General features: G+C 46.2%; 1 protein-coding gene and 1 non-coding gene across 4 annotated transcripts in view; one reads left to right on the top strand and one right to left on the bottom strand.

Annotated features, from left to right (window-relative positions):
• SUFU (SUFU negative regulator of hedgehog signaling) overlaps nt 1-25343 on the top strand; it is a 106472-nt gene that overhangs the window by 50410 nt on the left and 30719 nt on the right. For 2 of the 3 annotated variants that reach the window (XM_045568502.1, XM_045568504.1), the window contains exons 4-8: nt 16748-16890; nt 17611-17696; nt 17882-17954; nt 21094-21250; nt 23069-23180. In XM_045568502.1, coding sequence (XP_045424458.1) covers nt 16748-16890; nt 17611-17696; nt 17882-17954; nt 21094-21250; nt 23069-23180 — 571 coding nt within the window. The remainder of the gene's footprint in view (nt 1-16747; nt 16891-17610; nt 17697-17881; nt 17955-21093; nt 21251-23068; nt 23181-25343) is intronic. The other variant, XM_045568503.1, reaches the window with a different exon arrangement.
• LOC123650477 lies at nt 4673-4779 on the bottom strand. Its single transcript, XR_006739352.1, has one exon. It is a non-coding gene; the product is annotated as a U6 spliceosomal RNA (small nuclear RNA).

Genomic DNA, 25343 nt, shown 5'->3' with positions numbered 1-25343 from the left:
GTCTCGCTGTATTGCCCAGGCTAGAGTGCCATGGTGTCAGCCTAGCTCACAGCAACCTCAAACTTCTGGACTTAACCAATCCTTCTGCCTCAGCCTCCCAGGTAGCTGGGACTACAGGCATGTACCACCATGCCCGGCTGATTTTTTCTATATATTTTTAGTTGTCCGCCTAATTTCTTTCTATTTTTAGTAGAGATGGGGGTCTCACTCTTGCTCAGGCTGGTCTCGAACTCCTGACCTCAAGCGATCCTCCTGCCTCGGCCTCCCAGAGTGCTAGGATTACAGGCGTGAGCCACCGTGCCTGGCCTGCACTCTTTAAAAATTAAAAAAAAAAAAAGCAAAGTAGAAAAAAGTGTATATAATAAGTTATTTATATAAGAAAACATGTTTTTCTTTATATATATTTTTAAATGGAAGGATAAATGGTAATATTTTTAAAGTGGTGACCTATGAGGGAAGGAAAGAACAGAATGGAGAGGACAGAAAGCCAGACTTCTGAATATACCTGTTTTGTAGATTTGTGAAATTTGTGAAAATGTAAAATTTTATAGATATTATAAAACAAATTTAAATCAACATGAAAATGTTTCCTGTATTAGTTTTCTGTGCTGTATAATAAATTATCACAAAATTAGTGGTCTTAAAACAATGCACATTTATGGCCTTATAGTTGCTGTGGGTCTAGAGACTGGCCCAGCTTATCTCTGGGTCCTCCGCTCAGGTCCTTGCAAGGCTACAGTGCAGGTGTGTTCACCAGGCTGCCTTCTTATTTGGAGACTCCACTGGGGAAGGATCTGCTTCCAGGTTCCTTCAGGTTGTTGACAGAATTCCTTTCCTTGTGACTTCATGATTCAAGTTAGCTTGCTTCTTCGAAGTCAGCAATGGAGAAAAAGTCTCTGACCTGTGTGGGGGCGGGGGTACAGTCTCCTTTTTAAGGGCTTTCACCTAATTCAGTCAAGTCCACCCAGGATAATCTCTCTTTTAATTAATGAAAGGTTATCTGATTTGGCCTCACATCCATTATAATTGCTACTATCAAAAAAACGAAAAATAGGCCAGGCACAGTGGCTCACGCCTGTAATCCTAGCACTCTGGGAGGCCGAGGCAGGAGGATCGCTTGAGGTCAGGAGTTCGAGACTAGCCTGAGCAAGAGCGAGACCCCGTCTCTACTAAAAATGGAAAGAAATTATATGGACAACTAAAAATATATACAGAAAAAATTAGCCAGGCATGGTGGCACATGCCTGTAGTCCCAGCTACTCGGGAGGCTGAGGCAGACGGATTGCTTGAGCCCAGGAGTTTGAGGTTGCTGTGAGCTAGGCTGATGCCACGGCACTCTAACCTGGGCAATAGAGCGAGACTCTGTTTCAACAACAACAACAAAAGGATTATCTGTGAGCTGATAATTACTGAAACCAAGTGATGTATATGAGAGTTCATTATATTATTTTGTCTACTTTGGTTTAAAATCTCCTCCATAACAAGTATTTTGGTTTTTTTTTTTTTTAAAGCCTAAATTTCGGACCAAGGACTAATTTTTTTTTAATGTGCTTGGGAGGGGGTTGAAGTAAAGCTGTATAGTGAGATGGTGGGATGGCCAAGCCCTATTGGATTAGGGTGAGAAAGAATTCCTTGGGAAATAGATTCTGTAGTATTCCATACCAAGTGCTTTCCTTTCTCCCCAGACTGTTTCAGTGTGGTTGGTGGCTGGGAGGAAGGGTGGGGGTATGTTGGTTTGGTTGATTTATCCAGTTTTCTCTGCTTCCAGACTCAATCTAGTGATTCACAGGGCAGTGACTTCTTAAGAGTACTGGGACCGGGTGCGGTGGCTCACGCCTATTATCCTAGCGCTCTGGGAGGCTGAGGTGGGTGGATCGTTTGAGTTCAGGAGTTTGAGACCAGCCTGAGCAAGAGCAAGACCCCGTCTCTACCAAAAAAATAGACAGAAATTATCTGGACAACTAAAAATATGTAGAAAAAATTAGCCGGGCATGGTGGCACATGCCTGTAGTCCCAGCTATTTGGGAGGCTGAGGCAGAAGGATCATTTGAGCCCAGGAGTTTGAGGTTGCTGTGAGCTAGGTTGACACCACAGCACTCTAGCCCGGGCAACAGAGTGAGACTCTGTCTCAAAAAAAAAAAAAAAAAAAAAAAGAAGAGCATTGGGACAAAAACCCTGAGCAGCCATATCAGGCCTGCCATCGAATGGTTCCACTCCAATTCTATACACTCATGGTCTTGTTATTTGTAATGAGGACAGCACTTGAAATAAGATTTTTTTTTTTTTTTATCTGTTCAGCTCCTTACCTGGCTCCACAAGGTTCCTCTCTTCATAATAACTGGAAACCAAGTGTTTTCTGTACATAGGCCTGGGACAGAATCAGATTCTTCTCCTGAAAGGTACCAGAGTCGCATTCTGTCCTCATCATCCTCTTCCCTGAAGGAAAACCAGAGATGCTTATTTTGTCTGTCTCTCCCTAGCCTGTAAGTGCCAGGAACATAAACTCTCCCAACTCCCAGAACACATGTAAAACAACAACAAAGCAAAAGCATTTATCCTAGAGTAATGTGTCTCTCCAGATTTCCAGACATCTGTGGAGCCAGTCTGCAGAGGCACAATGACCTTCCTCTTTGATATGTAGGCAAAATGAAGACTATGCTAAACTTAGGAACTTAGAAATGTTCATAGATACAAAATGTAGGTTTGCTTCAGAGCAAAAGTGCATTAGCTCTGTCCACCCCTAACCAATGGGGGAATAGCAGCCATCCTTACCTGGGCCTGTCCTGTTGTTGGTCTACAAATGTGTTTATCATTTTGATTTTAGATTTTAGATGTTTTTAAGGACAGTGTTACCCTGACTTGCAAAGCAGTAAGAATGCTGAAAGTGCTAATAAGAAATGATATGCAGTGATGTTGGAAACTGAAATTGCAAGGGGCTGTTTTTATGTAACTGACAATAACCAGCAAGAGAAGAGGAAAAAGAAAGAAATAGAAAAAGTTTGAAGTCTTGATGCCGGCAAGAGGACCGGCATCATTAGTCTGGTTAATTTAGGAGAATGTGAAGAGTTTGTTCAAGAACTTAAAAGCGAAGCTGGTGAAAATGCCACTGGTGCCATTTTAGTTGTGAGCCAAGGATGGTTCCCTAGTGTCTTAGTCTGTTTTCTGTTGCTTATAACAGAATACCTGAAACTGGGTAATTTATAAGGAAAAGCAATTTATTTCTTACGTTTTTGGAGGCTGAGAAGTCCAAGGTCGAGGGGCCACATCTGGTGAGGGTCTTGTTTCTGATGGAGACTCTGCAGAGTCCCAGGGCAGCACAGGGCATCACGTGACAAGGGGCTGCGCATGCTAGCTGAGATCTCTCTTATAAAGCCACCAGTCCCACTCTTGTGGTAGCTCATTAATCCATTAATGAGGGGATTAATCCATTCATGAGGGGAAACCCTCATGATCCAATCACCTCTTAAAGGCCCATCTGTAGATACTACCACACTGGGGACTGAGTGTCAACATGAGTTTCAGAGGGGACAGACATTCAAACCATAGCACCTAGATTCCAGGCCCGTACAGATCGGTACCACTGCACTCAGATTCATGCTGCAGTGGCCGTGCGATGGCTGCCAGCGCTGCACAGCAGAGGTGTCAAGGAGGGGGATCTTCTTTCTGACATCACATATACAGATAATACATAAATAGATTTCAGAGGTTAAAAATTCAGATTCTACAGATAAAGTCAATGTCCTCTGTGACCATACCACCCAATCTCAGGCCCCTCCCTAAGGGGACCCACTTCATCCATTTGGACCCACTTTAACCTTGCATGCTTCCAGACTTTTTTCTATGTATTCACCTTCTTCTAGGTATCTATGGAATGGTTTGAGTTTGTATGGTTTTCTTTCTTTCTTTCTTTCTTTCTTTTCTTTCTTTTTTTTTTTTTTGAGACAGAGTCTCACTCTGTTGCTCGGGCTAGAGTGCCGTGGCATCAGCCTAGCTCACAGCAACCTCAAACTCCTGGGCTCGAGCCATCTTCCTGTCTCAGCCTCCCGAGTAGCTGGGACTACAGACATGTACCACCATGCTCGGCTAATTTTTTCTCTCTCTCTCTCTCTATATATATATATGTTTTTAGCTGTCCGTATAATTTCTTTTGCTATTTTTAGTAGAGACGGGGTCTTGCTCTTGCTCAGGCTGGTCTCGAACTCCTGACCTCGAGTGATCCACCCGCCTCGGCCTCCCAGAGTGCTAGGATTACAGGCGTGAGCTACTGCACCCAGCCGTCTTTCTTTCTTTAAGTGAAACTATACTGCTTTTCACAACTGGATTTTTCAATTAACAGTATGTCTTGGAGATTTTTATTTATCTAATTTTTTTTACTGTTGCCTGTGATTTTAAACCATAATTTAACCATTCCCCTGGTAATGCATATTAGGTTGTTGCCAGTTTTCTGCTATTGCAAACAGTGCACAGATGCAGTGACCTTGGAACAAGGAATGATCGTTGTTCATTCCTCCTTTTGAGCAGGTTTTGCTCTAGGATATATACTTAGAAGTAGAATGAGTAGGTAAAAGGGAAGATACCTTTTATATTAGTAGATTCTGCCATTTGGTCCTTCAAAGTAACTATACTAGTTTACAGGGCCCTGGCAACTAAATGGATTTTCTTTTTTCTTTTTTTTCTTATGGAACACTTCACAAATTTGCATGTGATCCTTGCGCAGGGGCCATGCTAATCTTCTCTGTATTGCTCCAATTTTAGTATATGTGCTGCCGAAGTGAGCACTGGATTTTCATTTTAGATTCTCTTCAGGGAAAAGATGGAAGAAGTAGAAGCATATGCTTGATTTTAAAGCTTCAAAGGATCTCCTGGCATTTTTTTTTTTTTTTTTTTTTGGTTGAAATGTATGTAGGACTACAAGTTTAAAACTCCTTTAGTCCCTTTGGCTGTAAGAACAAAGGGGCTTGGGGCCAGGCGTGCTGGCTCACACCTGTAATCCTAGCGCTTTGGGAGGCAGAAGTAGGAGGATTGCTTGAGGCCAGAAGTTTGAGACCAGCCTGCACAGCATAGTGAGACCTCATCTCTACAAAAAAAAAAATGGAAAAATCCCCCAGGCATGGTGCCATGTGCCTATAGTCCCAGCAACTTGGGAGGCTGAGGCAGGAGGATCACTTGAGCCCAGGAGTTTGAAGTTGCAGTGAGCTATGATGATACCACTGCATTCTAGCCCAGGTAACAGAGCAAGACCCTGTTTCTCCCCCCAAAAAAGAACAAAGGGGCTTGGACTCTAACTTTTATGTAGGTGGTGTCCTTCTGTTCTGGTGAAGGAGAGTGAGAGGAGTAGGGCAGGTTTTACCCAGTTACAACCCTCTGGGCAGAAGATTCTTCCTTCTCTTGCTGGCAGGTGTCTAAACAGATGGAGCTGCTTAAAAAGAGAAGTGAAAGCATCTGCTAGATTAGGACTCAAGGCTCTCTCTAAGCTGTGAACGAGAGCCTGTATTCTTGACAGGTGGGCATGCACATAGCAGGTCAATAAATGGGATTTGACTAGAGCCAGCTACAAGCTGTGGTCAGGTGAACCCCTATGGAGCTGTGTTGGCAGTCAAAGTACTCACCCTCCCCATGGGGAGAATGAGGTTGTCCCACCATGGGCCCTGTGTATTCCGGCACAAGGTGAGTGTCAGGGATCCGCAGTCTGTCTCTGGGGGGAGCCACGTCAGTCCAGTCCTGAAAGGTTGGGAGCCCTTTAGACTTGCTTCGGGGTGAGGGCCTGCAGGAACTTCACCAGCCTCCAGCCTCTTGCCTCCCGTGCTGTGACCTGTATTCCAGTTGCTGAGCTTCTCTGCTTAAAAGGGATTTTCCTTACGCTTCACTATTTGCCTTTATGATTATGGCTTTGGGGGCGAGGTAGGAAGCTGAAGAACAGGAGGTTTTTGAGAAAATTCATAGGGAAACAATTTTGAATCTCCTGTGACTAGCATTGCAGTTCCTTTGATTCCAGGCAAAACCTAGAAGGAATATCCTTTATGTTTCCTTTCAGTTTGGTAAGAGCAAATATATCTCCTCTTTATTTAACAAAGTGGTACTGCACATTCATCTCCCCTCGCAGTGTCTTTCAACCACATTTAGCCAAATTAATATCAGAAAGAACTAGTTGAGAGGAACTCTCTAACAAAACACTCAAATGAACTTTTCAAGTCATAAAAGTACATTCAGAACTTTTAAGAAATGGGTGTGTGGGGTAGGGCTCTTGCTTTCACTGCTAGACCATGTTGGGAAAACTTTACAACTGGGAGGGGGGCACAGTGGCTCGTGCCTGTAATCCTGGCACTCTCGGAGGCCAAGGAGGGAGGATCACTTGAGGTCAGGAGTTTGAGACCTCGTCTCTACTAAAAATAGAAAAATTAGCCAGGCATCGTGGTGTGTGCCTTTAGTCCCAACTACTCAAGAGGCTGAGGCAGGAGGATGGCTTGAGCCCAGGAATTTGAGGTTGCAGTGAGCTATGATGACGCCACTACACTCTACCCTGGGCCACAGAGAGAGATTCTGTCTCAAAACATAAATTAATTAAAATAAAAATTAAAAAAAACTTTACAAGTGGTCACCATCCATACCATCCATCCAGATATGAAGAACTTTGCCTTTTAGCCTCAAAAGTTCATTAACCACACTTATAGGGAACCTATTTTTGTTTTTTCACCTAGTTTGTTTGTTTATTCTGTTGTTTTTTTCAATCTTAAAGAAAAACTTCTGTCTTGGCCTCTTTGGAGGAGTTTGATTTAAAACCCTGCAGTGGGGCTCTTGTGCAATCATGCTCCTAGGATTTCCTTCTTTCAAGCATCTGTCTGCCATGCATGTGTGTGGAGAAAGACAAGGGTGCCAGATTCTGTTGTTTTGTTCCAGTTGAAGCTTTTGAGCTCCAGAGTATCCCGTCTTTTCTTCTCCTTGCAGGAGGGCAAGTGTTAAAGGGGAATTATCCAGGACATTTATGTTTTGCTCTTACGTGGTGTGCATACATCATTGCACTGAACTGCTGTCCAGAGTTCCTAGTGTGGGCCTTGCTTCAGACTCGGCTGCAAGGCTCTTAGCTTTGGCTTGGGGGTGGGGAGTAGAGGCCAGTAGGCAGAGAGGTGGAGGGAGGTGCTCACTCACAGCTTTATTTGGATCCCTGGAGGAAGGAGAGTTGTTGTTACCAGGAAAAGGTGAGTATTGATCTTCCCCAGTAAGAATAGGGTCTGCTGCCCTTCCTTTGGTGGGTGGGTGCTGTCAGTGAAGGTAAAGTCTGCCTGGAGGAGGCTCTTAGGGTGCTGGGACAGTGAGGGCAGTGCCCTTTTTACAATACCTGGGGTCACCCCCTAAAATGAGGGTAGCATTATATAGGTATGTTAAAGGCTCCAGAAATGTCATCTAGGCAGTGACATAAGGCTGCCCTGCACCCCAGCCCTCCTAAAATTTTGTAGGCTCTTGGTTTTTGGCAATAGACTAGGCATACACATCCCTACTCTCCTCCCAGCTTGGCTTAGAATCAGGAGAAAGTATCTGGGCTTTAGAAGTTAGGATGGGCTTATGCAGAGATCCAGTGGGGGCAGTGGGCAGACTGAGTGGCCCCAGTGAGGAGCATCTGGGCTGGTCAGAAGCCAACAGGACTGACTTTGAACTTTATCTTCTCCACTGCCTCAGCCAGGGCTGGTTCATTCAGCAGAGCCTCCAAGTTGTATCCTCCTCATACTGGGGACCCGTGAGGCTGCTCACGCCTGTGCAGACCTGTGTTTCTACCCCATAAATACATTTCAGCTTGTGGGCCTTCAGTCAACTTTAAGGGACTCTCTCCTAATCTCAGAGGAAACCTCCTCTGGCCCAGTTCCACTGAACAGCCCACCATAGCAGTAGTGGCAGCAGCTTGGGCCTTCTCAGGAAGGAGTGTGGTGTTAGGCGGTCGCCAGAGTCTCCCCATGTGTGTTGGCTTCGTCCTGGGACTTCCAGAGATGGGGCACAGGCTAACCAACCTTCCCTGCTCAGCAGTTTGTATCTCTGGAGATATCTCGCATTTGGGGGAAGAATTGCTAAGCCTTCCTAGGAACCAGCTCTGGGTATTCATAGAGGACACTTAAGCCCTGGTTGTCAGAAGGATTTGTGAACACCAAGAAGGCAAGAGGAGTGGAGACTTTTCTTGAGAGAGTACAATGGTTGCACCATTGGTCAATAGTTTGACCTCAAAGTTGACAGACCTGAGTTTGCCAGCCTGCTTAGGGGAACCTCCCATTTTCCTGCTCTCTCTAAAAAATCTCTTGCAGACCAGCCACTTCTCTGACACCTGACGCGGTCCATCTGCATTTCCTGCCCTTGTTCTCTCTCCCTGGAAAGCTTCTCAGAGCACTCAAAAGAGCACCTGGGAGAAGCGGGCATTTGACTTCAGGGCTTCAAGCTTCAGCCATAAGAAACCCACACTCCTGGGCTCCAAAAGGGAACATCAGCCTCCTCTCCACTGACCAAGTGTATTAATTCTGACCGCTGTGGTGGGGCATTACTTTCTAAGCTATTATGTAAAACATCGCTGGTACTGTACTTTTACACAGAATGGAGACAGACTGGCATTCTCCAGAGTCGGGATGAATTAAGAACTCTTGAAGAATGTATTTGTTTCCCAGTGTTTCAAAGGCAGCACTAATTATTTTACAAATAATAGCTGTTTTCTTCTGTAGCCCATTTTTCTAGATTTTCCTAACTTATTATATCCGAGCCAGTCCAACTTCAAACCAAGGGTAAGGCTGGATGTTGGGGGTGACGGCCAATTTGAGGAGCCAGTTAGAATCTGCACAGCTGTTCAGCCCCACCCCCCAACTTTTAAGTTCTTGCCAGGGAGCTGTTTGGTAATGGGGAATGAAACCTTTCTCTCAAGTAAGCAAGGGGAACAACTGTAACTATTTAATAGCATGTTTCGGGACTCTTTTTGCCACCTGGAGTGGTATTTCCCCTCCGGTGAATTTGCCAAACAGCATGAAAGTGTGGAGTAGCTGAGGGAGGGTTTCTGATGGTACTTGGAGGGAAAGCTCAGTAGAGGGAAGGGAATAGGAAATGACTACCCAGCCCTCACTTTGGAATGGTGAGGTCTTTCAGACACCAGGCGGCTCCTCTGCCATGTGGTTAAGTGGAGGTCCCACGGATTTTCATTCTAACTTCTCGGTGAGGATACTTTAAGGGAGCCAGAGAGAGGGAGTGAGCTCTGGGCTCCTTCTCTACCCGCTGGACAGAACAGCTGGGCCTCTGACAGAGGGGTTATTAGCATTTGAAAACCCTTCTGAAGGGGCCTAGAGCTTCCCTGGGTAGGCGCTGGGGCCTGAGTGCTGAGACCTGCAGTGGCTCCAACAGAATGGGCCGAGCATCCAGGGCATAAAGACCAGACCTGACTCGAGAATGAGCCCATTGTGGCTTTGTCCCAGGCTTGAAAACTGTGACCAGGGCTCTTTCTTTGTTAAGAAAGACTGTTCCTTGGCCACAGCAGAGCTAATAAGTCTAGTTCCCTCACCAGGCAGGACTGGGGAAGACCCTGCCCCTTGCTGGAAGGTTCTGTTAGTTGGCATTGTCGTTCTCTCTTAACATTTCTGTGAAAAGTTGCACTCTCTCTTTCCCACTTTAACTCAGTAGTACCTTTTGCCAAATCTTGATCACACGTGCTCAGGGTGGAATGTGTGGGTACTGGAGCAGCAACTTGGCCTGACTCCCTTTTCTTGTCTTAGGGTCTCCCTCTCCGAGCTGCCTAAGTTAAGCCACTTCCCAAATTAAGCCTGCACATGTGCTTTTTGGTACTTCCTCCTTCCTCAGCCTCCCAAAGTGCTAGGATTACAGGCGTGAGCCACCCATGCCTGGCCCAGTCATTCTTATTTCATTTAAACAGTTTGGTTTGCACAACTTTAATTTTAAATTATTGTCAGTTCTGGTTAATAAAAGGTCATGGCTCCAAGCCTTTCCAGGGTTTTCTCTGTTTCCAGCCTAAATCGCTGACTGACTGGGGGTATATTTCTACAGGCAAGACAACAGGTAGGCATAAGAAGCTCCAGGGAGCTGGCCCATCTGTCTCTCAAACTAGAAGCGATGGTGCCACCTACTGGGCACTTGCTGTTAGCTACAGGTTGTGTGGCCGGTCCTGCTTTCTGGTGACTTGGGTGAGTACTGTATTCCAGTGCAGGAATAATAACATAGGGAAGTAGAAAGCACATTGAGTAGGCACACTATTTTCTGCTTATAGGCAAGGAAACAGGCTTAGATATTGTGGTTGGGCAAGTTCCCCAGGGTCACAACGAGTAAGGGACAGAGGCAAATAGGAATAGGGCCTTTCCAACTCCAAAGTTCACGCTGTGCCAGGATTTGCCAAAGCCAGCAGGAGATTTTAGCTGGTGACAGGTCAAGGCTGGTAACTGGTAACAAGAGTAGTGAGGCCACTTTTCCCTCTTCAGTTTTCTCTTTCACTCCTGCTGATTTTGTCTCTTTGCTATGACTCTTTAAACCTTTAAATCTCTTTGACCCTTGTTCATTCCTGTTTTTAACAAAAAAACATTTCTGTTTTTAACAATGTTACATAGATAACAGTATCAGCTAGAAATTGATAAAATTCTGTTTTCATTGTATTATTCTGAAGTTATCAAATTATCTTCCACTTAATGGTTAGCACACTGATTTTTCTATTTATTTTCATTATTTAGTATAATGATATGAAGTTGCTGCCTAAGGTACGTTTGTTTAGATTTTGAAAAGCAAGTCAATTTTAGGGAAAAAATACAGGTAGATAATAGTACAGGCGTTACACAGATATGGCAAAAATCCTGACAGGTGTTATGGATGACTGAAAAGTTTGGGAAGTGTTGGGCTGTGCCCATCATCACTGATGTGCTGGCATGACCTCAGGCAGTATTGGGGATCCTTTCCTCATCTGTAGAAAAGAAAATGTTGGTAGGTGATTGTTCAGGTCACGTGAACCTGTAAAATGCAGTGATGTCCTAGCATTCTGAGTCAGGTTCCTCCCAGGCCTGGCTGCTGAGCCCGGAGTGGTAGTGACAAGGAATCCAAGGGTATCGCCTTGCTTCCCTTATTTAGCCTTTCCTCCAAGCCTCCTTCCTTTTGCCTGCTACATTCTTTCTTTCTTTTTTTTTAATGACAGCTTTATTAAGATATGATTCACATACCGTGTAATTCACAGTTGTGAAACCATCACCACAATGAACCCTAGAACATTTTTATCGTCCAAAAAAGAAACCCCATACTGGTCACTCCTCATTCCCCCCCCAATCACTCCAGCCCTGGACATCCAAATCTGTGTCCATAAATTTGTCTATTCAGGACATTGCAAGGAAATGGAATCATATAATATATGGTCTTTCGTGACTGGCTTCTTTCACTTAGCATGTTTTTAAGGTTCATGTTGTAACATATATTAGTACTTCATTCGTTTTTATTGCCAGACAATATTCCATTGTATGGCTATACCACCTTTTGTTTATCCATCCACCAGTTGATGGACATTTGGGTTGTTTTCACCTTTGGGCTATTATGAATAATGCTACCATGAACATTCATGTTCAAATCTTTGTATAGTCTTGTTCTTATTTCTCTTGGGTCTATACCTACGAGTGAAATTCCTAGGTCATATGGTAACTCCATGTTTAACATTTAGGGAAATCACTAAATTGTTTTCCAAAGCAGCTCTACTGTTTTACATTTCCCACCAGCAATGCACAAAGGTTCCAGTTTCTCCACATCATTAACAATTCTTGTTACTGTTGTCTTTTTTATTTTAAACATTCTAGTGAGTATGAACTGCTGGTATCTCATTGTGGGTTTTTTTTTTTTTTTTTTTTTTTGTGAGACAGAGTCTCACTTTGTTGCCCACGCTAGAGTGCCTTAGCGTCAGCCTAGCTCACAGCAACCTCAAGCTCCTGGGCTCAAGCAATCCTACTGCCTCAGCCTCCCGAGTAGCTGGGATTACAGGCATGCGCCACCATGCCCGGCTGATTTTTTCTATATATATTTTTAGTTGTCCAGATAATTTCTTTCTATTTTTAGTAGAGACAGGGTCTCACTCTTGCTGAGGCTGGTCTCGAACTCCTGACCTCGAGCGATCCTCCCGCCTCGGCCTCCCAGAGTGCTAGGATTACAGGCGTGAGCCACTGCACCCGGCCCTCATTGTGGTTTTGATTTACATTTCTCTAATGACTATTAGTGTTGAGCATCTTTTTATGTGCTTATTAGCTATTCGTATGTCTTCTTTGGAGAAATATATTCAGACTTTTTCTTCATTTTTAATTGGATTATCTGTCTTTAATTATTGAGTTGTAAGGACACTTAATATATTCTGAATACAATATACTTAATATATTCTGGATACTCACCAGATACATAATTTGCAAATATTTTCTCTCATTCTGTGGGTTGTCTTTTTTAAAATTGTGGTTAAATATATGTAATATAAAATTTACTATTTTAACCATTTTTAACTGTTCCATGACATAGAGTTCACCCATGCCCATGTTGGTGCATGTGTCAGAATGTCCTTCCTTTTTAAGGCCGAATAATATTCCATCTTATGTAAATACTACATTTTGTTAATCCATTCATGTGTTGGTGGACATTTGGGTTGTTTTCACCTTTTGGCTATTGTGAATAATGCTGTTATGAACATTGGTATACAAATATCTGCTTGAGACCCTGCTTTCAATTCTTTTGGCATATATACCCAGAAGTAAGATTGCTGGATCATATGGTAATTCTATGCTTAATGATTTGAGGAATCGCCATACAGTTTTGCACAGCAGCTGCACTGTTTTACATTCCACCAGCAACGTACAAGGGTTCCAATTTCTCTGCTTCCTCTCCAACACTTGTTATTTTCTGGTTTTATTTATTTATTTTTAATCATAACCATCCTAATGAGTATAAAGTAATATCTCAAAAGTGGCTTTGATTTGCATTTCTTTTCACTTTCTTGATGGTATTGTTTACAGCACAAAAGGTTTTATTTTGATGAGGTCCAATTTATCCCTTGTTGCTTGTGCTTTTGGTATTGCATCTAAGAAGCCATTGCCTAATCCGAGGTCAAAAGATTTACTCCTGTGTTTTCTTCTAAGAGTTTTATAGTTTTAGCTATTGCAGTTAGGTTTATTATCCATTTTGAGTTAATTTTTGTTTGTGGTATAAGGAAGAGATCCAGCTTCATTCTTTTGCATGTGGATATCCAGTTGTTCCAGCACCATTCGCTGAAAAGACTATTCTTTCCTCTATTGAATTGTCTTGGCACCCTTGTCAAAAATTAATGGCCATAAATGTGAGAGTTTATTTCTGGACTCTTAATTCTGTTACATTGACCAAATGTCTATCCTTATGCCAGTACCACACTGACTTGATTACTGTAGCTTCGTAGCAAGTTTTGAAATCGGGAAGGTTAAGTCCTTCAATTCTGTTCTTCTTTTTCAAGGTTGTTTTGGCTCTTCTTCGTCTCTTGCATTTTCATAAGAATTTTAGAGTCAGTTTGTGAATTTCTGCAAAAAGGCATGTGGCATTGTTATAGGGATTACATTCAATCTGTAGATCAATTTGGGGGAATTCTGCCATCTTAATAACATTAAGTCTTCCGATCCATGAATATTGGATGTTTTTCCATTTATGTATGTCTTCTCTAGTTTCTTTCAACAACATTTTGTAGTTTTCTAAGTATTATGTTCTTTTTGATGCTATTGTGAAGGAATTGTTTTTCTTAATTTCATTTTTGAATTGTTTCTTGATAGTGTATTGAAATATAAGTGATTTTTGCATATTGTTCTTATATCCTGCAACTTTGCTGAACTTGTTTTTTAGTTCTAATAGATTTTTTAGTGGATTCCTTAAGATTTTCTATATACAAGATCATATCATCTGTGAATAGAGGCAGTTTTACTTCTTTATTTCCAGTCTAGATGTCATTGATTTCTTTTGCTTACCTAATTGTCCTGGCTAGAACCTTTAATGCAATGTTGAATAGAAGTAGCAAGAGGGGTCATCTCTGTCTTCTTCCTGGTCTTAGAGGGAATTAATTCAGTCATTTCCCATCAAGTATGAAGTTAGCTCTGGGTTTTTTTTTTATAGATGTCCTTTATCAGGTTGAGGAAATTCCATCTATTTTTAGTTTGAGTGTTTTTATCATGAAAAGGTATTGAATTTTGTCAAATCTAATGCTTTTTCTGTCTTTCGAGGTGATCATATGGTATTTTTTAACCTTATTCTATTGATATATTACATTGATTTTATTGTGTTTAACCAACCTTGCATTTTTAGGATAGATCTCACTTCGTCATTGTGTATAACCCTTTCTATGTATTATTGGATTCAGTTTGCTGGTATTTTATTGAGGATTTTTGTTTCTATATGCATAAAGGATAATGGTCTATGGTGTGTTTTTTCTTTATGATGTGTTTGTCTAGTTTTGATATCAGAGCAATATTGGCTTCATAGAATGAATTGGGAAGTATTTCCTCTTCTTTTATTTTTGAAAGAGTTTGTGAAGAATCTTCTCTAAATGTCTGGTAGAATTTACCAGTGAAGGAATCTGGGCATGAACCTCATATATGCATGTGTGTATGTGTGTTGGGAGGAGGTTAATTACTAATTCAATCCTTTTACTTGTTGCATTGTTTCTTACTTATGGAGCTTGCAAGCTGCTTGTAGATATACACTTCTGTAATAAAGAGGAAATTCTGGGAAGAGTGGGCCTAGCGGGAATTTGGAAATTTAAGGGTTTCTTGTTGGTTCTGCCTAGACTCATGCCTTCTCTTCCCCTTTGTTATTACTTGTCTCTTAGAGGAAACAGTCTTTCTTCTCTCTCCTGAATGAACACCACTGAGGTTAGGACCAATAAGCCAAGCCTGTCCCTTGGATGAAAAAGATGGCTGTGTAGGCCGAGTGCGGTGGCTCACGCCTGTAATCCTAGCACTCTGGAAGGCCAAGGCGGGTGGATTGCTCGAGGTCAGGAGTTCGAGGCCAGCCTGAGCAAGAGCGAGACCCCGTCTTTACTAAAAAAAATAGAACGAAATGATTTGGACAGCTAAAAATATATATAGAAAAAAATTAGCCAGGCATGGTGGCGCATGCCTGTAGTCCCAGCTACTCAGGAGGCTGAGACAGAAGGATTGCTTGAGCCCAGGAGTTTCAGGTTGCTGTGAGCTAGGCTGATGCCACGGCACTCTAGCCAGGGCAACAGAGTGACACTCTGTCTCAAAAAAAAAAAAAAAAGATGGCTGTGTAGCTTCACCTGACACAGGAGGCAGTTAGCATTCATCAGCAGAAGCTCTCTCCCCTTTCACAGAGGATACCCCAGCAGGCTGTGAAGCCTCCCAGGAGCCTTTAGGCTAGGGGGTGTGTGTGTGCATGTTCACATGTGTGTATATGCGTGCGTTCTGCCTTATCTTAAATATTGATAAAAAGTAAAGGGACCTCAACTGTTGAGATTCCCAGATCATAAATGATAGACCATGATGAGTACAACACAGCCACTTAAAGAACGAAGTAGCTCTCTATGTGCTGATAGAAAGTGAGCTCTAAGATACATAACTAAGTGAAATCTGTAAAACAGTGTGCTTCCATCTGTGTCAGAAGGAAAAACTGGAAGGGAACCTGTAGATACACATAGGCTGGTAAGTGCAGAGTACCGTGGGTACCCAAGACAAGAGGCAGGGGTGGTGGAAGACTCCATGCCCCATGGACCTTAAAGAAAAAAATTTTTTTTTTTTTTTTTTTTTTTTTTTGAGACAGAGTCTCACTCTTTTGCCCAGGCTAGAGTGCTGTGGCGTCACCCTAGCTCACAGCAACCTCAAACTCCTGGGCTCAAGCAATCGTTCTGCCTCAGCCTCCCGAGTAGCTGGTACTACAGGCATGCACTACCATGCCCAGCTATATATATATACATTTTTTTTAGTTGTCCAGCTAATTTCTTTCTATTTTTAGTAGAGACGGGGGAGTTGCTCTTGCTCAGGCTGGAGAAAAAACTTTTAAATGAAAGTGGCCTTAAACAGAAACATTTTTAAGGTAATGGGCCTGTGTGAAGTACAGTGGTGTGGCTATGAGGTGGCTTTGTCCTCATGGAAACAGCCGTCCCTTGGCAGAGTCTGTACATCTCTGCCAAGGGGTATGAGGTACTATCCAGACCTCCATTTACTTGAAGCCTTGTGTTCCTCAGAAATCCCTGGATCTGCCTACTTGTGGGAAACTGGTGACAGATCTCAAAGGCCCTCCAAGGTTGAGTGTTCCCTTCTGAGCACTGTTTCAGCCGCACAGAAATCCTGGTCTGTCTTTCCAAGGGGAAGGGCTTTTACTGCCCTCCAGCCTCCCTGTGGACGTCTGGCCAGGTGGCCCCACAGAAAAGCACTTTCTTCTTTCCTAGCAGATCTAATTATGGCTGCCCCCTCCCCCCGTGAGTCAGGTGAGTCAGGGAGCTGGGGAAGTGAAGCAGATGCCAGGAGTCTTCGAGCTTCCCAGGCCAAGTGCACATCCACACCAGCAGCCTGTCCTTTTCCACTGAAGGCTGACAGAATTGGCAAACAGGAACAGCTTGTTTTTTTTCAAATATCCACAGACTCTTTGCTTCCATCCGGAGTGAATGCTTCTCCCCCTTCACAAAGGATATCCCAGTAGGCTGGGGAGTCTCCCAGCCTGGGCTTCTGAGGTCCCAGGTCAGATTCCAGGCCTGGATCTGGGGCCTCAAACGCTGAGGATCCTCGTGTCTCTCCCACAGAGAACACCTTCTGCAGCGGGGACCATGTGTCTTGGCACAGCCCTTTGGATAACAGTGAGTCAAGAATTCAGCACATGCTGCTGACAGAAGACCCACAGATGCAACCCGTGCAGACACCGTTTGGGGTTGTTACCTTCCTCCAGGTGAGGTGCAGGTTAGACGTTGGCTTGAGCCTTTCCTGTGGGAAAAGTTCTGACAGGACAGGGGGGCTTGGGTAGGAGGAATGAAGGGAGTGGGAGGTTTCCTTTGGTCTTCTCTCATTTTCTCTTCCCTCCAGTGGTTTTTCAAGTATGGTTTAACCTGCTGAGATGAGAGAAAGAGGAAAGAGGAAGGGGCTGTTTGGGTGGGAGGGAATGGCTGTAACAGGGAGGGTGTTCTGTGAACTGGTAAAGACTGGGACACTGGCAGGCACAGGATTTCCCAGCAGGAGCCAGCTCGGGGCTGGACTTGTGTTTTCCCAGAAGCACTGTGAATCTACCCCAGATTTGGCCAGTGCCTGCTATTGGTCATGATGAGATCCATGCAAAGGTTTAGTTGTCTCCCTGAACCTCCCCTGCTTCCAGAGACATGGCCTAAGGACCCATCCTGAGTTGGCTCAGGCCTTGATTTTTCTCCTCTGCAGCCTGGAGCTAGACTTTGTGTCAGACATCTGACCCGTCCCAGCAAGGGCAAGGGTCAGGCCTCAGTGCCTGTCTGTGGACCCAGACACTTTCTCCTAACGGAACCACCCCAGTTTGGACACACCAGCCCCTGAGCACAGGTCCTGCCTGGGGTCCCCCCACTTCAGGTGACCCTAAGAAAGCCTAGGTAGCTGATCCTCTGGGAGGGATGGCCATTAACAGACAGTGGCTTCTTGTCCTCAGATCGTTGGGGTCTGCACTGAGGAGCTACACTCAGCCCAGCAGTGGAACGGGCAGGGCATCTTGGAGCTGCTGCGCACGGTGCCCGTGTGAGTACCCACTGCCCGGGGCCTGGGGGCGGGAGTCCCTCCTTCACCCCACTTCCTGACAGCCCCTGACCAGGAGCTGTTCACCTGTATTCTGGGCCTGGGGCAGCAAGCAGGGCAGGCTGCAGGCCTGGCCCTTGAGCTCCAGACCCTCAGTTAACCATCATGTCCCCTTTCCTTGTCCACAGCGCTGGTGGCCCCTGGCTAATAACTGACATGCGGAGGGGAGAGACCATATTTGAGATCGATCCACACCTGCAAGTATGTCTTGAGTGAGGAAAACCTTTCTAGCACACTGTGCCTAGGCCTCTTCCAAATAACACTGGCTTTCATCCTGGGAAAACGGAGGAGCTTTATGTGTGAGTGAGTAGAAATATGGCATAATTTGGAACTTGTCCCCTGAATTCTGCAGAGCACAGAGGGAGCAGAGCGTTTAGCCCAGGAAAGCTAGTCTCAGACACATATATTTTTGCATTTAAAAAGGACAAATTTTATTGTATCTAAATTATATATCAGCTTAAAAAAAATTAGATCACCAGCAATGAAAGAAAATAAGTGTAGTGGGTATTGCTTGCTTGCCTAGTATTCATTCTCTTACTTCTCCCTTCTTAAAAGAACACAGTTGCAGTGGCTCACACCTGTAATCCCAGCACTGTGGTCGGCCGAGGTGGGAGGATCACTTGAGGCCAGGATTTTGAGACCAGCCTGGGTAACATAGCAAACCCTGTCTCTAAAAAAGATAAATAAATAGGAAAAAACTAGCAGGGTATGATGGCCTATACCTGTAGTCCCAGTTACTTGGGAGGCTGAGTAGGAGGATTGCTTGAGCCCAGGATTTCGAGGCTGCAGTGAGCTATGATGAATGATGGCACTGCATTCTAGCCTGGGCGACAGAGAGAGACTCTCTCTAAAAAAATGAGAGAGAGAGAGAGAGAGGAAGAACACAGGCTTTTCTTCAGGGAGCCACCCCATGGCCACCACTACCCTGTAACAGACAGTGGCTTATGTGATATTGACCCCATGGCCCAGCTACAGGGGTGAGTGCTGATTGGTCTCACAATCCCATCCCTACTTCTGACACATTTTCCATCTTGGGCAGTCAGATGCCAAGCTCCTGCCCTGGATAGGTTGGCACTCCTTAATGTGAAAAGGGATCTTTAGACATACAGGCCTGCAGTTGCCCACTCACTGTGGCCCACCTGGAAGAGTTTCAGTGTCATCTTTGCTGTTTTAGAAGCACTCCTTTGGCATGCAGGTGAATTTTGAAAGCCACAAGAGCATAACTGTCTCTCTTACGGGCTGCTCATGAAGCAGGAGAAGCAGGCAGCTAATACTGTGCCTGCTACACATCTGGCTCCTTCTACTCCCCCTACCAGCTGCAGGTCATTGCTGCCTCTGAACCTCTCATGCTTCTGTAAAGATCTGGTAGGCCACAGGCAGCTGCCAGGAGTTCCGTGTGCTAGAGCAAGGGAAAGGTGGCAGATGGACATGTAGCCAGCAGTCCCTGGGTCCTTCACTGCAGACCTGTGAGTTCTTGGGCAAAAATCCTCTTCATTCACAGATGATGCTCCTCTGTTTTCCTAATGCCTTTAACAATGAAATTTTCAAATTGCTGCCAGGATCCTCTGTTATCTCTACTTTAAACTTGGTTTCCTTATAGCTTCTGCTTATGCAAGAACCAGGAACCGTGAAGGCTATGTTTCCCTAAGCCCTTGTTCTGCAGCCACACTGGGATCCAGCATGGGGCACTGTGGGCTGTTGTTGGGCCCTGTCAAAAGTGCCAAGTACTAAGAAAGAACCTAGTCCTTTGAACTAGTAGGGTAAGCACACCATCCTTTGTCTGCATGCAGAGAACAGTTCCCTTCCTAGCCTTGAGGCTCCCCTGAGACCAGCCAGCAGGACCTAGAGCACCTAGTGGTCTTTAAAACCAGGCAAGGAGCCTGTGGGGAGAAAGTACAGCTTTCTTCGTGGTGGCACCAAGTATGGACTCCTCTGTGTCCACTTGTGTCTTTCCGGTGCCTGCTTGCTGTCAGTTCATTTTAGAGCTAGCTAGTGTCCTTGTGATCCAAGCTCTACCATTAACGAGGTGTGTGCCTAAACAAGTCCCTTAACTTCTTTGGATCTTAACTCTTTCTTTTTACTTGTAAAGTAAGTAGTCTGGACCTGTTGAGCCAAGAGATGTCAGTCCTCAGATTGTTACCTAGGTGAGGGGCCTCAGGGCAGCCAGTGAAGAGGGAAAAGCTCAGGCTGTCCCCTGAGCAAACCAGGGCCCACACGCTCCCTGCCCAGAGCATGCAGAGCCACCTCCCTGCTCAGAGTCTCCAGCTTTGCCCAGGATGATGGCAGCCCTGGAAAAGAGAGAGTAGAGGGGGGCATCTGGAACAGGGCCACTTGCTGACCGGTCCCAAGAAATAAGGATAATACCTGTACTTCCCCCAGATAGGCTACCTGGCTGGGCACAGGCCAGTGTGGTGCCTGTGGAGCCAGGGGCAGGGGGCAGGTGGGCAGGGGAGTGCAGACTTGCTGAGGTGCTCAGTCACAAGGAGCTTTGTTTGGCCCACATGGCTGTTTTGGGGCAAGGTTGCTAGAACTTTCCCAGTGATCTTTAATCCAAACCTCAGCATCACAGAACTATGTTTTACCAGAAAATCCAGGGATGTTTTGAGTACAGCTCTCCCTTGAGGCCATTTGAAGAGTGTTTGGACTCAGCAGTGCCAAGGGTAGTACAAAGGCAGGGCCGCCAGGGGGGCTGCAGATAGTCACTATCCTCCAGGCCCCCATTTCAGTCTAAGAAATGGAAAAGAAATTCTATCCAGGGTCCTTTGCCACACAAGTGAGCTGGGGGAAGTCCAGCCCTTGTGCTGTCTGGGGACGCTTCCCTGTGTGACCACACCCTCTAGCTGTTCGAGGGGGAAACTGCAGGTGTGGCCTCTCCCGCCTGTGGCAAGCTCCCGCTGTCTTCTGTAGCAGAGACTGGGGGTTCTTCTTGGAGGATCAGAAGGAGAGGAAGGATTGTGCCTTTCCTCAGGGAAGTAGGTCCTGTTGTGGCCACATCAGTTTCATGGGCCAGCGTGGAGTAGGCAGAGTTGGGGCTCTGAAACAAGTGTGAAGGCCATTGCACCAGAAGGTTAATAGTAGAGAAGCGCCCCTTGGGATTTTCATTCCTCCTGGCTTCCCCTGATCCTCTGTTCCCCTGGAGGAGTCCAGGGGCTGGCAGAGACCTTCATACATTGGTAACCAGGACAGAACAAGGTCAGACGCCCTGCTTTTCCAGCAGCTGTCCCATGCTCAGCACCTACAAGGGCTTAGTAAATACTGTAAGGGTGGTGGCCGGGAGGGTGATAGTGACCTTGGGCCACCAGTTCTCTGAAGGAACTCTGGCTCTTTGGTTCTTTTCAAGCAGGAGAGAGTTGACAAAGGCATCGAGACAGACGGCTCCAACCTGAGCGGTGTCAGTGCCAAGTGTGCCTGGGATGACCTGAGCCGGCCCCCCGAGGATGATGAGGACAGCCGGAGCATCTGCATCGGCACACAGCCCCGGCGGCTCTCTGGCAAAGGTGGGAGCCATCGCTCAGCTTTCTTCCTTCCTTTTCCCCAGGCCTGGTTTTCAGGTTCTCTAGGATGGATCGCTAACAAAAACAGCCCATTCAATAGTTTATTTCCTGGCCTGATTTAAACAGCAAGTGAAGTCTTCCAGCAGGGTGGAATTAAGGGAGCTTTATTGGCCCATTTCTGGCTGTGTTTCCTGTGTGTATTTCAAATGCACCACCAGCAGGGACTATTGTGTTTTAGATTTGTCCCTTGCAATCTAAGGTCATGAAGGTGAGTGGAAGCCACAGAACAGTTACAGGAAAAGTCCACAGTCCACCCAAGTGCAAGAGAACAAGTGTCGGCCACCCACGTAATTGACACAGGGCCCAGCTCTGGCCTGAAACCCATGCCAAATCCAAGGATCACTCTGGCCTCGGGCCCTCCCAGGCATTCAGTAAGAGAGGCCTGAGTGGGAGGCCAGCTTGCAAATGGTCCCTGCCCCTGTCCTGCATATACAGGGTAAGGGGCTGTGGTCAGAGCCCCTATACCGACTGTGTTCCTGGTGGGGTTTTGGGGAAAGAGAACGTGGCTGTCCTGTTGGAAGCTGCCCGGGCTGGTCTTGGCTATAGAAACAGTTGTGTTTTTTAGCAGAAGGCGTCCCTAGCTAACTCCAAAGGAAAAGCAGCCACTTATATATACATATGTTTACAGCTTCTTTGTCTACTTCCTTTCTCTATTCTTCTATCTTTTCTTTTTGAAGAATAAGATGCCTACAACCCTGTATAAAATACCTACATGTGAGATAAAACTTATAAAAGGTCTTTTCTTTCTGAAAAGGACAACTTAAACCCCTAGTGCAAATATTTGAGCCCTTTCTTTCCTTCCTGCTTGTTCTAATGGTGTGCCAAGCCTATCAGAGGTTGAGAGAGAAGGTATGTAGTTATTAGAATCATTTGGTTGCTTTTGACAAAAGAGGTGATTTAAGGAGGGAGGCATAGACTTGTCCAAAATTTCAATCATTATTAGCTATATTTTAAAAATTACAAAAGTAATCCATGCCACTATAACAAGTCAAACAGAAAAGTTAGTAATCATCTCCTCCCCACTCTAAGGCCACTCCTTGAGCAACTAATGTTAATTTACTTTTTTGTATGTGTTTACAGTTTGCAGAGGTAAATCTTAGATCAAAATCTCAATATAGGGGACCAGACTAGCAAGATTCACCCCAAAGACCAGCAAAGCACCTTGCAAAGAAATGATCCCACCAAGGAACTCCTCTTTCACCTCCTGGTTCTTGGTAGCTCCATGGAGAGGCAGAGTTCCCTGGGATAGGCCAAGGTGGGAAGATGATCTCAGCATCCCACTGACCCTAGCCCAAGGGGAAGGGGTGGCAGGGCCGGGCAATAGTTGACCACACAGAATTCAGAAAGGTGTGCATGAGGCACCTGCTCATTCTTGGCAGGACACTTGCAGCCCTTAGTCACATCCATTTCAGTGGGAAGGGTCCCTGGTGGTCTGGGTCAGTGGCAAAGGCCTTGCCAGTCAGTCACTGTCTGAAGCCATGTTAAGGGCAAACCTCAGGCCTGTGACACAGGAAGGAAAAGGACAGTGAAGAGTGCTCTTCTGAAGTCCAGAGGCCAGCGTGGTCTTTTTCAAGAATGGCGCTCTTCAGACCCAAAGCTTCTCGAGAGCATGGTGCTCCTCACAGTCTGCACTCAGCTTTCACGTCGGGATGTCTGGAGTGAGCTTTTCCCCCAGCATGTCTGCTGAGCCAGATTTCAAGGGCAGGGTGGGGGTTGCTGGGAGCCCAAAAGGCCATTGGCAACTTAGTGGTGTCGTTACAGACACAGAGCAGATCCGGGAGACCCTGAGGAGAGGACTCGAGATCAACAGCAAACCTGTCCTTCCGCCAATCAACCCTCAGCGGCAGAATGGCCTCAACCACGACCGGGCCCCGTAAGTTCCCAGTATCCCAGGGTTGGGACAAGAGGACAGTTTTGTCCTGAAGGGCCTGTCCCTGTGGATCGCATGAGAGAAAACAATGCCCATAGCCCTTGCTGGATAGACCCAGGGTGTGTGGGCTTAAGGTTAGGCATGGTCTAGGGCACACAGATCTGTGGGTCATAGCAAAGGGCCTCAGAGGGGACCCAGTGCACCGTGAATATAAACATCAGTAAATATTTACATGGGCTGAGTGAACAGGAGGCCAGGTTGGGGCAAAATCTGACTTGGGGCCTCCCAGCCTTGTGGGAGCCTATTGTGCTGAGCACAGTCCCCTCCTTATCTTGGCCTCGGCCAGAGTTGCCCTTCCTTCCTTCCTGGAGCCTGGTCTCCGGCTGATAGCTGCAACCCTGGGGGCCTCCCTGTCTGGCCAGCCCTACACTGGATGCCTGCTGCTGAGGCCCTTCTTCCTGCCTCCCTTCCCTGGGCCCCAGGGAAGGGAAGGGAAGTCCTTTGCAGGCCTCTGCTGCCTGTCCAGGGGCCCTGTAGCCCTTGGGAGAGAGACTGTGGCCACCCTAGAGGTCAGATCTGCTTCCTGACAACCTCTCTTCCTCCGATAGGAGACAAATGGTGGGAGGGCTGGAGCTAGGCACTCCTCTCTGCCCTTAGTCCCCGGGTAGCTCTAGGGAATAGCTGCTGGCTGGGGGTGCCTGGGAGCTGGCAGCCCAGAGAAGAAACCTTGCCTGCCAGGGGGGAAATTGCTGTGCCTTGGGCTAAAAGGGAGGTTGACTAATCCTGCAAGACCAGGGTGATCATCCTTCTTCTAATGAGTCTTTATTACACACTTGCTGTGTGGCAAGCTCAGGACCCAGGGGACCATCTGGGGTGCACGGGCTCTTCCTTTGGAGGAACATGAGTGAAACAATTAACTTTTAATGGCATGCGTCTGGCTGTAGATGCAATTTGTTGGAAATAGCTGCCGCTTTGGATTCTAGCTCCAGCTGCTGATTGTGGTCCCCAGAAATGGTAGTGATTCAGTGCCCTGTGGAAAAGACGGGTCAGCGAGATCTGGAGTAGTTAGCGGGGGCATCTCGGAGGAAGAAAAGTGAGAGGGGACCTTGAAGGCACCTTAGAATTTTAACAGGTGGGAAAAAGAGCTGAAGGGGATGGCTCAGGCGAGGCCTAGCTGGTTAAAGTTAAGGCTGCCTCCTGGGAGCAGACTGTGGAGTAGGGAGAGTTACTCTGGGAACAGGCTGCCCCGGTTGGCTCACCTGGTGAACCTGCCATCCAGAAGCCATGAGAGTTGAGCTCTTTGGCAAGAGCCTGGAGAAGCCTCCACCACCACCTCAGAGCAGCTTTCAACTCCAGCCCATGGATTTCTCTAGCCAGCTGCCCTGAACTAGGTGGGTTGAGGCACTGTGATCTTCCCCTGGCGGCAGCAGATGGGCTTGCTGGGTCGTGGGGCATCTGGAAGCTCTCTACCTGAGAGTCTGGACCTTGTCCTGGGGCCATACTCCTTCTCATGCCGTGACATGACTTCTTGCTCTGGACCTTGTTGGCACTGATGAGAGGCCAGAGGTACTTGTCAGCTTAAAGTCTCTAGCAGATTGCCTGTAACTTGGAGACAATCTCAGCCCAGATGGTCCTCCCACCTCTAGAAGGCCAGGATTTCTGGGCAGAATGGGAAGGGTTCCTACAGAGAACCCCATTTGCCCCTGTTGTACGTCTGGGACAGGCCTGAGATCTCACTCCCTGGCTTGTGTATACTTCCAGCTGCTGTACCCCTGGACATAGCAAGGGACATGTGGCTCTGGGTTCCCAGATACACGCATAAGCCCAGACTTATCTACACTCTGACCGGGCAGTGGGACGTTTGGGTCTGGTCTGAGGCCTATCTGTAGACACAAGGCAGGGAGGCTGCAGCCTCCACCCTTTGGCCTGAGTTGGCTGGATACAGACAGATGGGTGGCAATAGATCAGAGGTGCCAGCTCTCTGGGGTCACCTCCCCCTCCCTGCAGCTTAAGTGCCCAGCCAGGTCTCCAAAGTGCCAGAATCTGTAGTCTGAGGGAATCAGGACATTTCCTCTGAGGTTCTCAGTGCCGGTTACCAATTTGTTAGCAATTGGTTGAAAATTATTCCTCCTCCTTTGCCAAGAACATTCTCCAACACACCCCTCA

Source organism: Lemur catta, chromosome 14 (assembly GCF_020740605.2).
Source record: "Lemur catta isolate mLemCat1 chromosome 14, mLemCat1.pri, whole genome shotgun sequence".
NCBI classification, from domain to species: Eukaryota; Metazoa; Chordata; class Mammalia; order Primates; family Lemuridae; genus Lemur; species Lemur catta.
The sequence above is the reverse complement of the archived record's forward strand: the minus strand, read 5'-3'. Positions and strand labels throughout refer to the sequence as shown.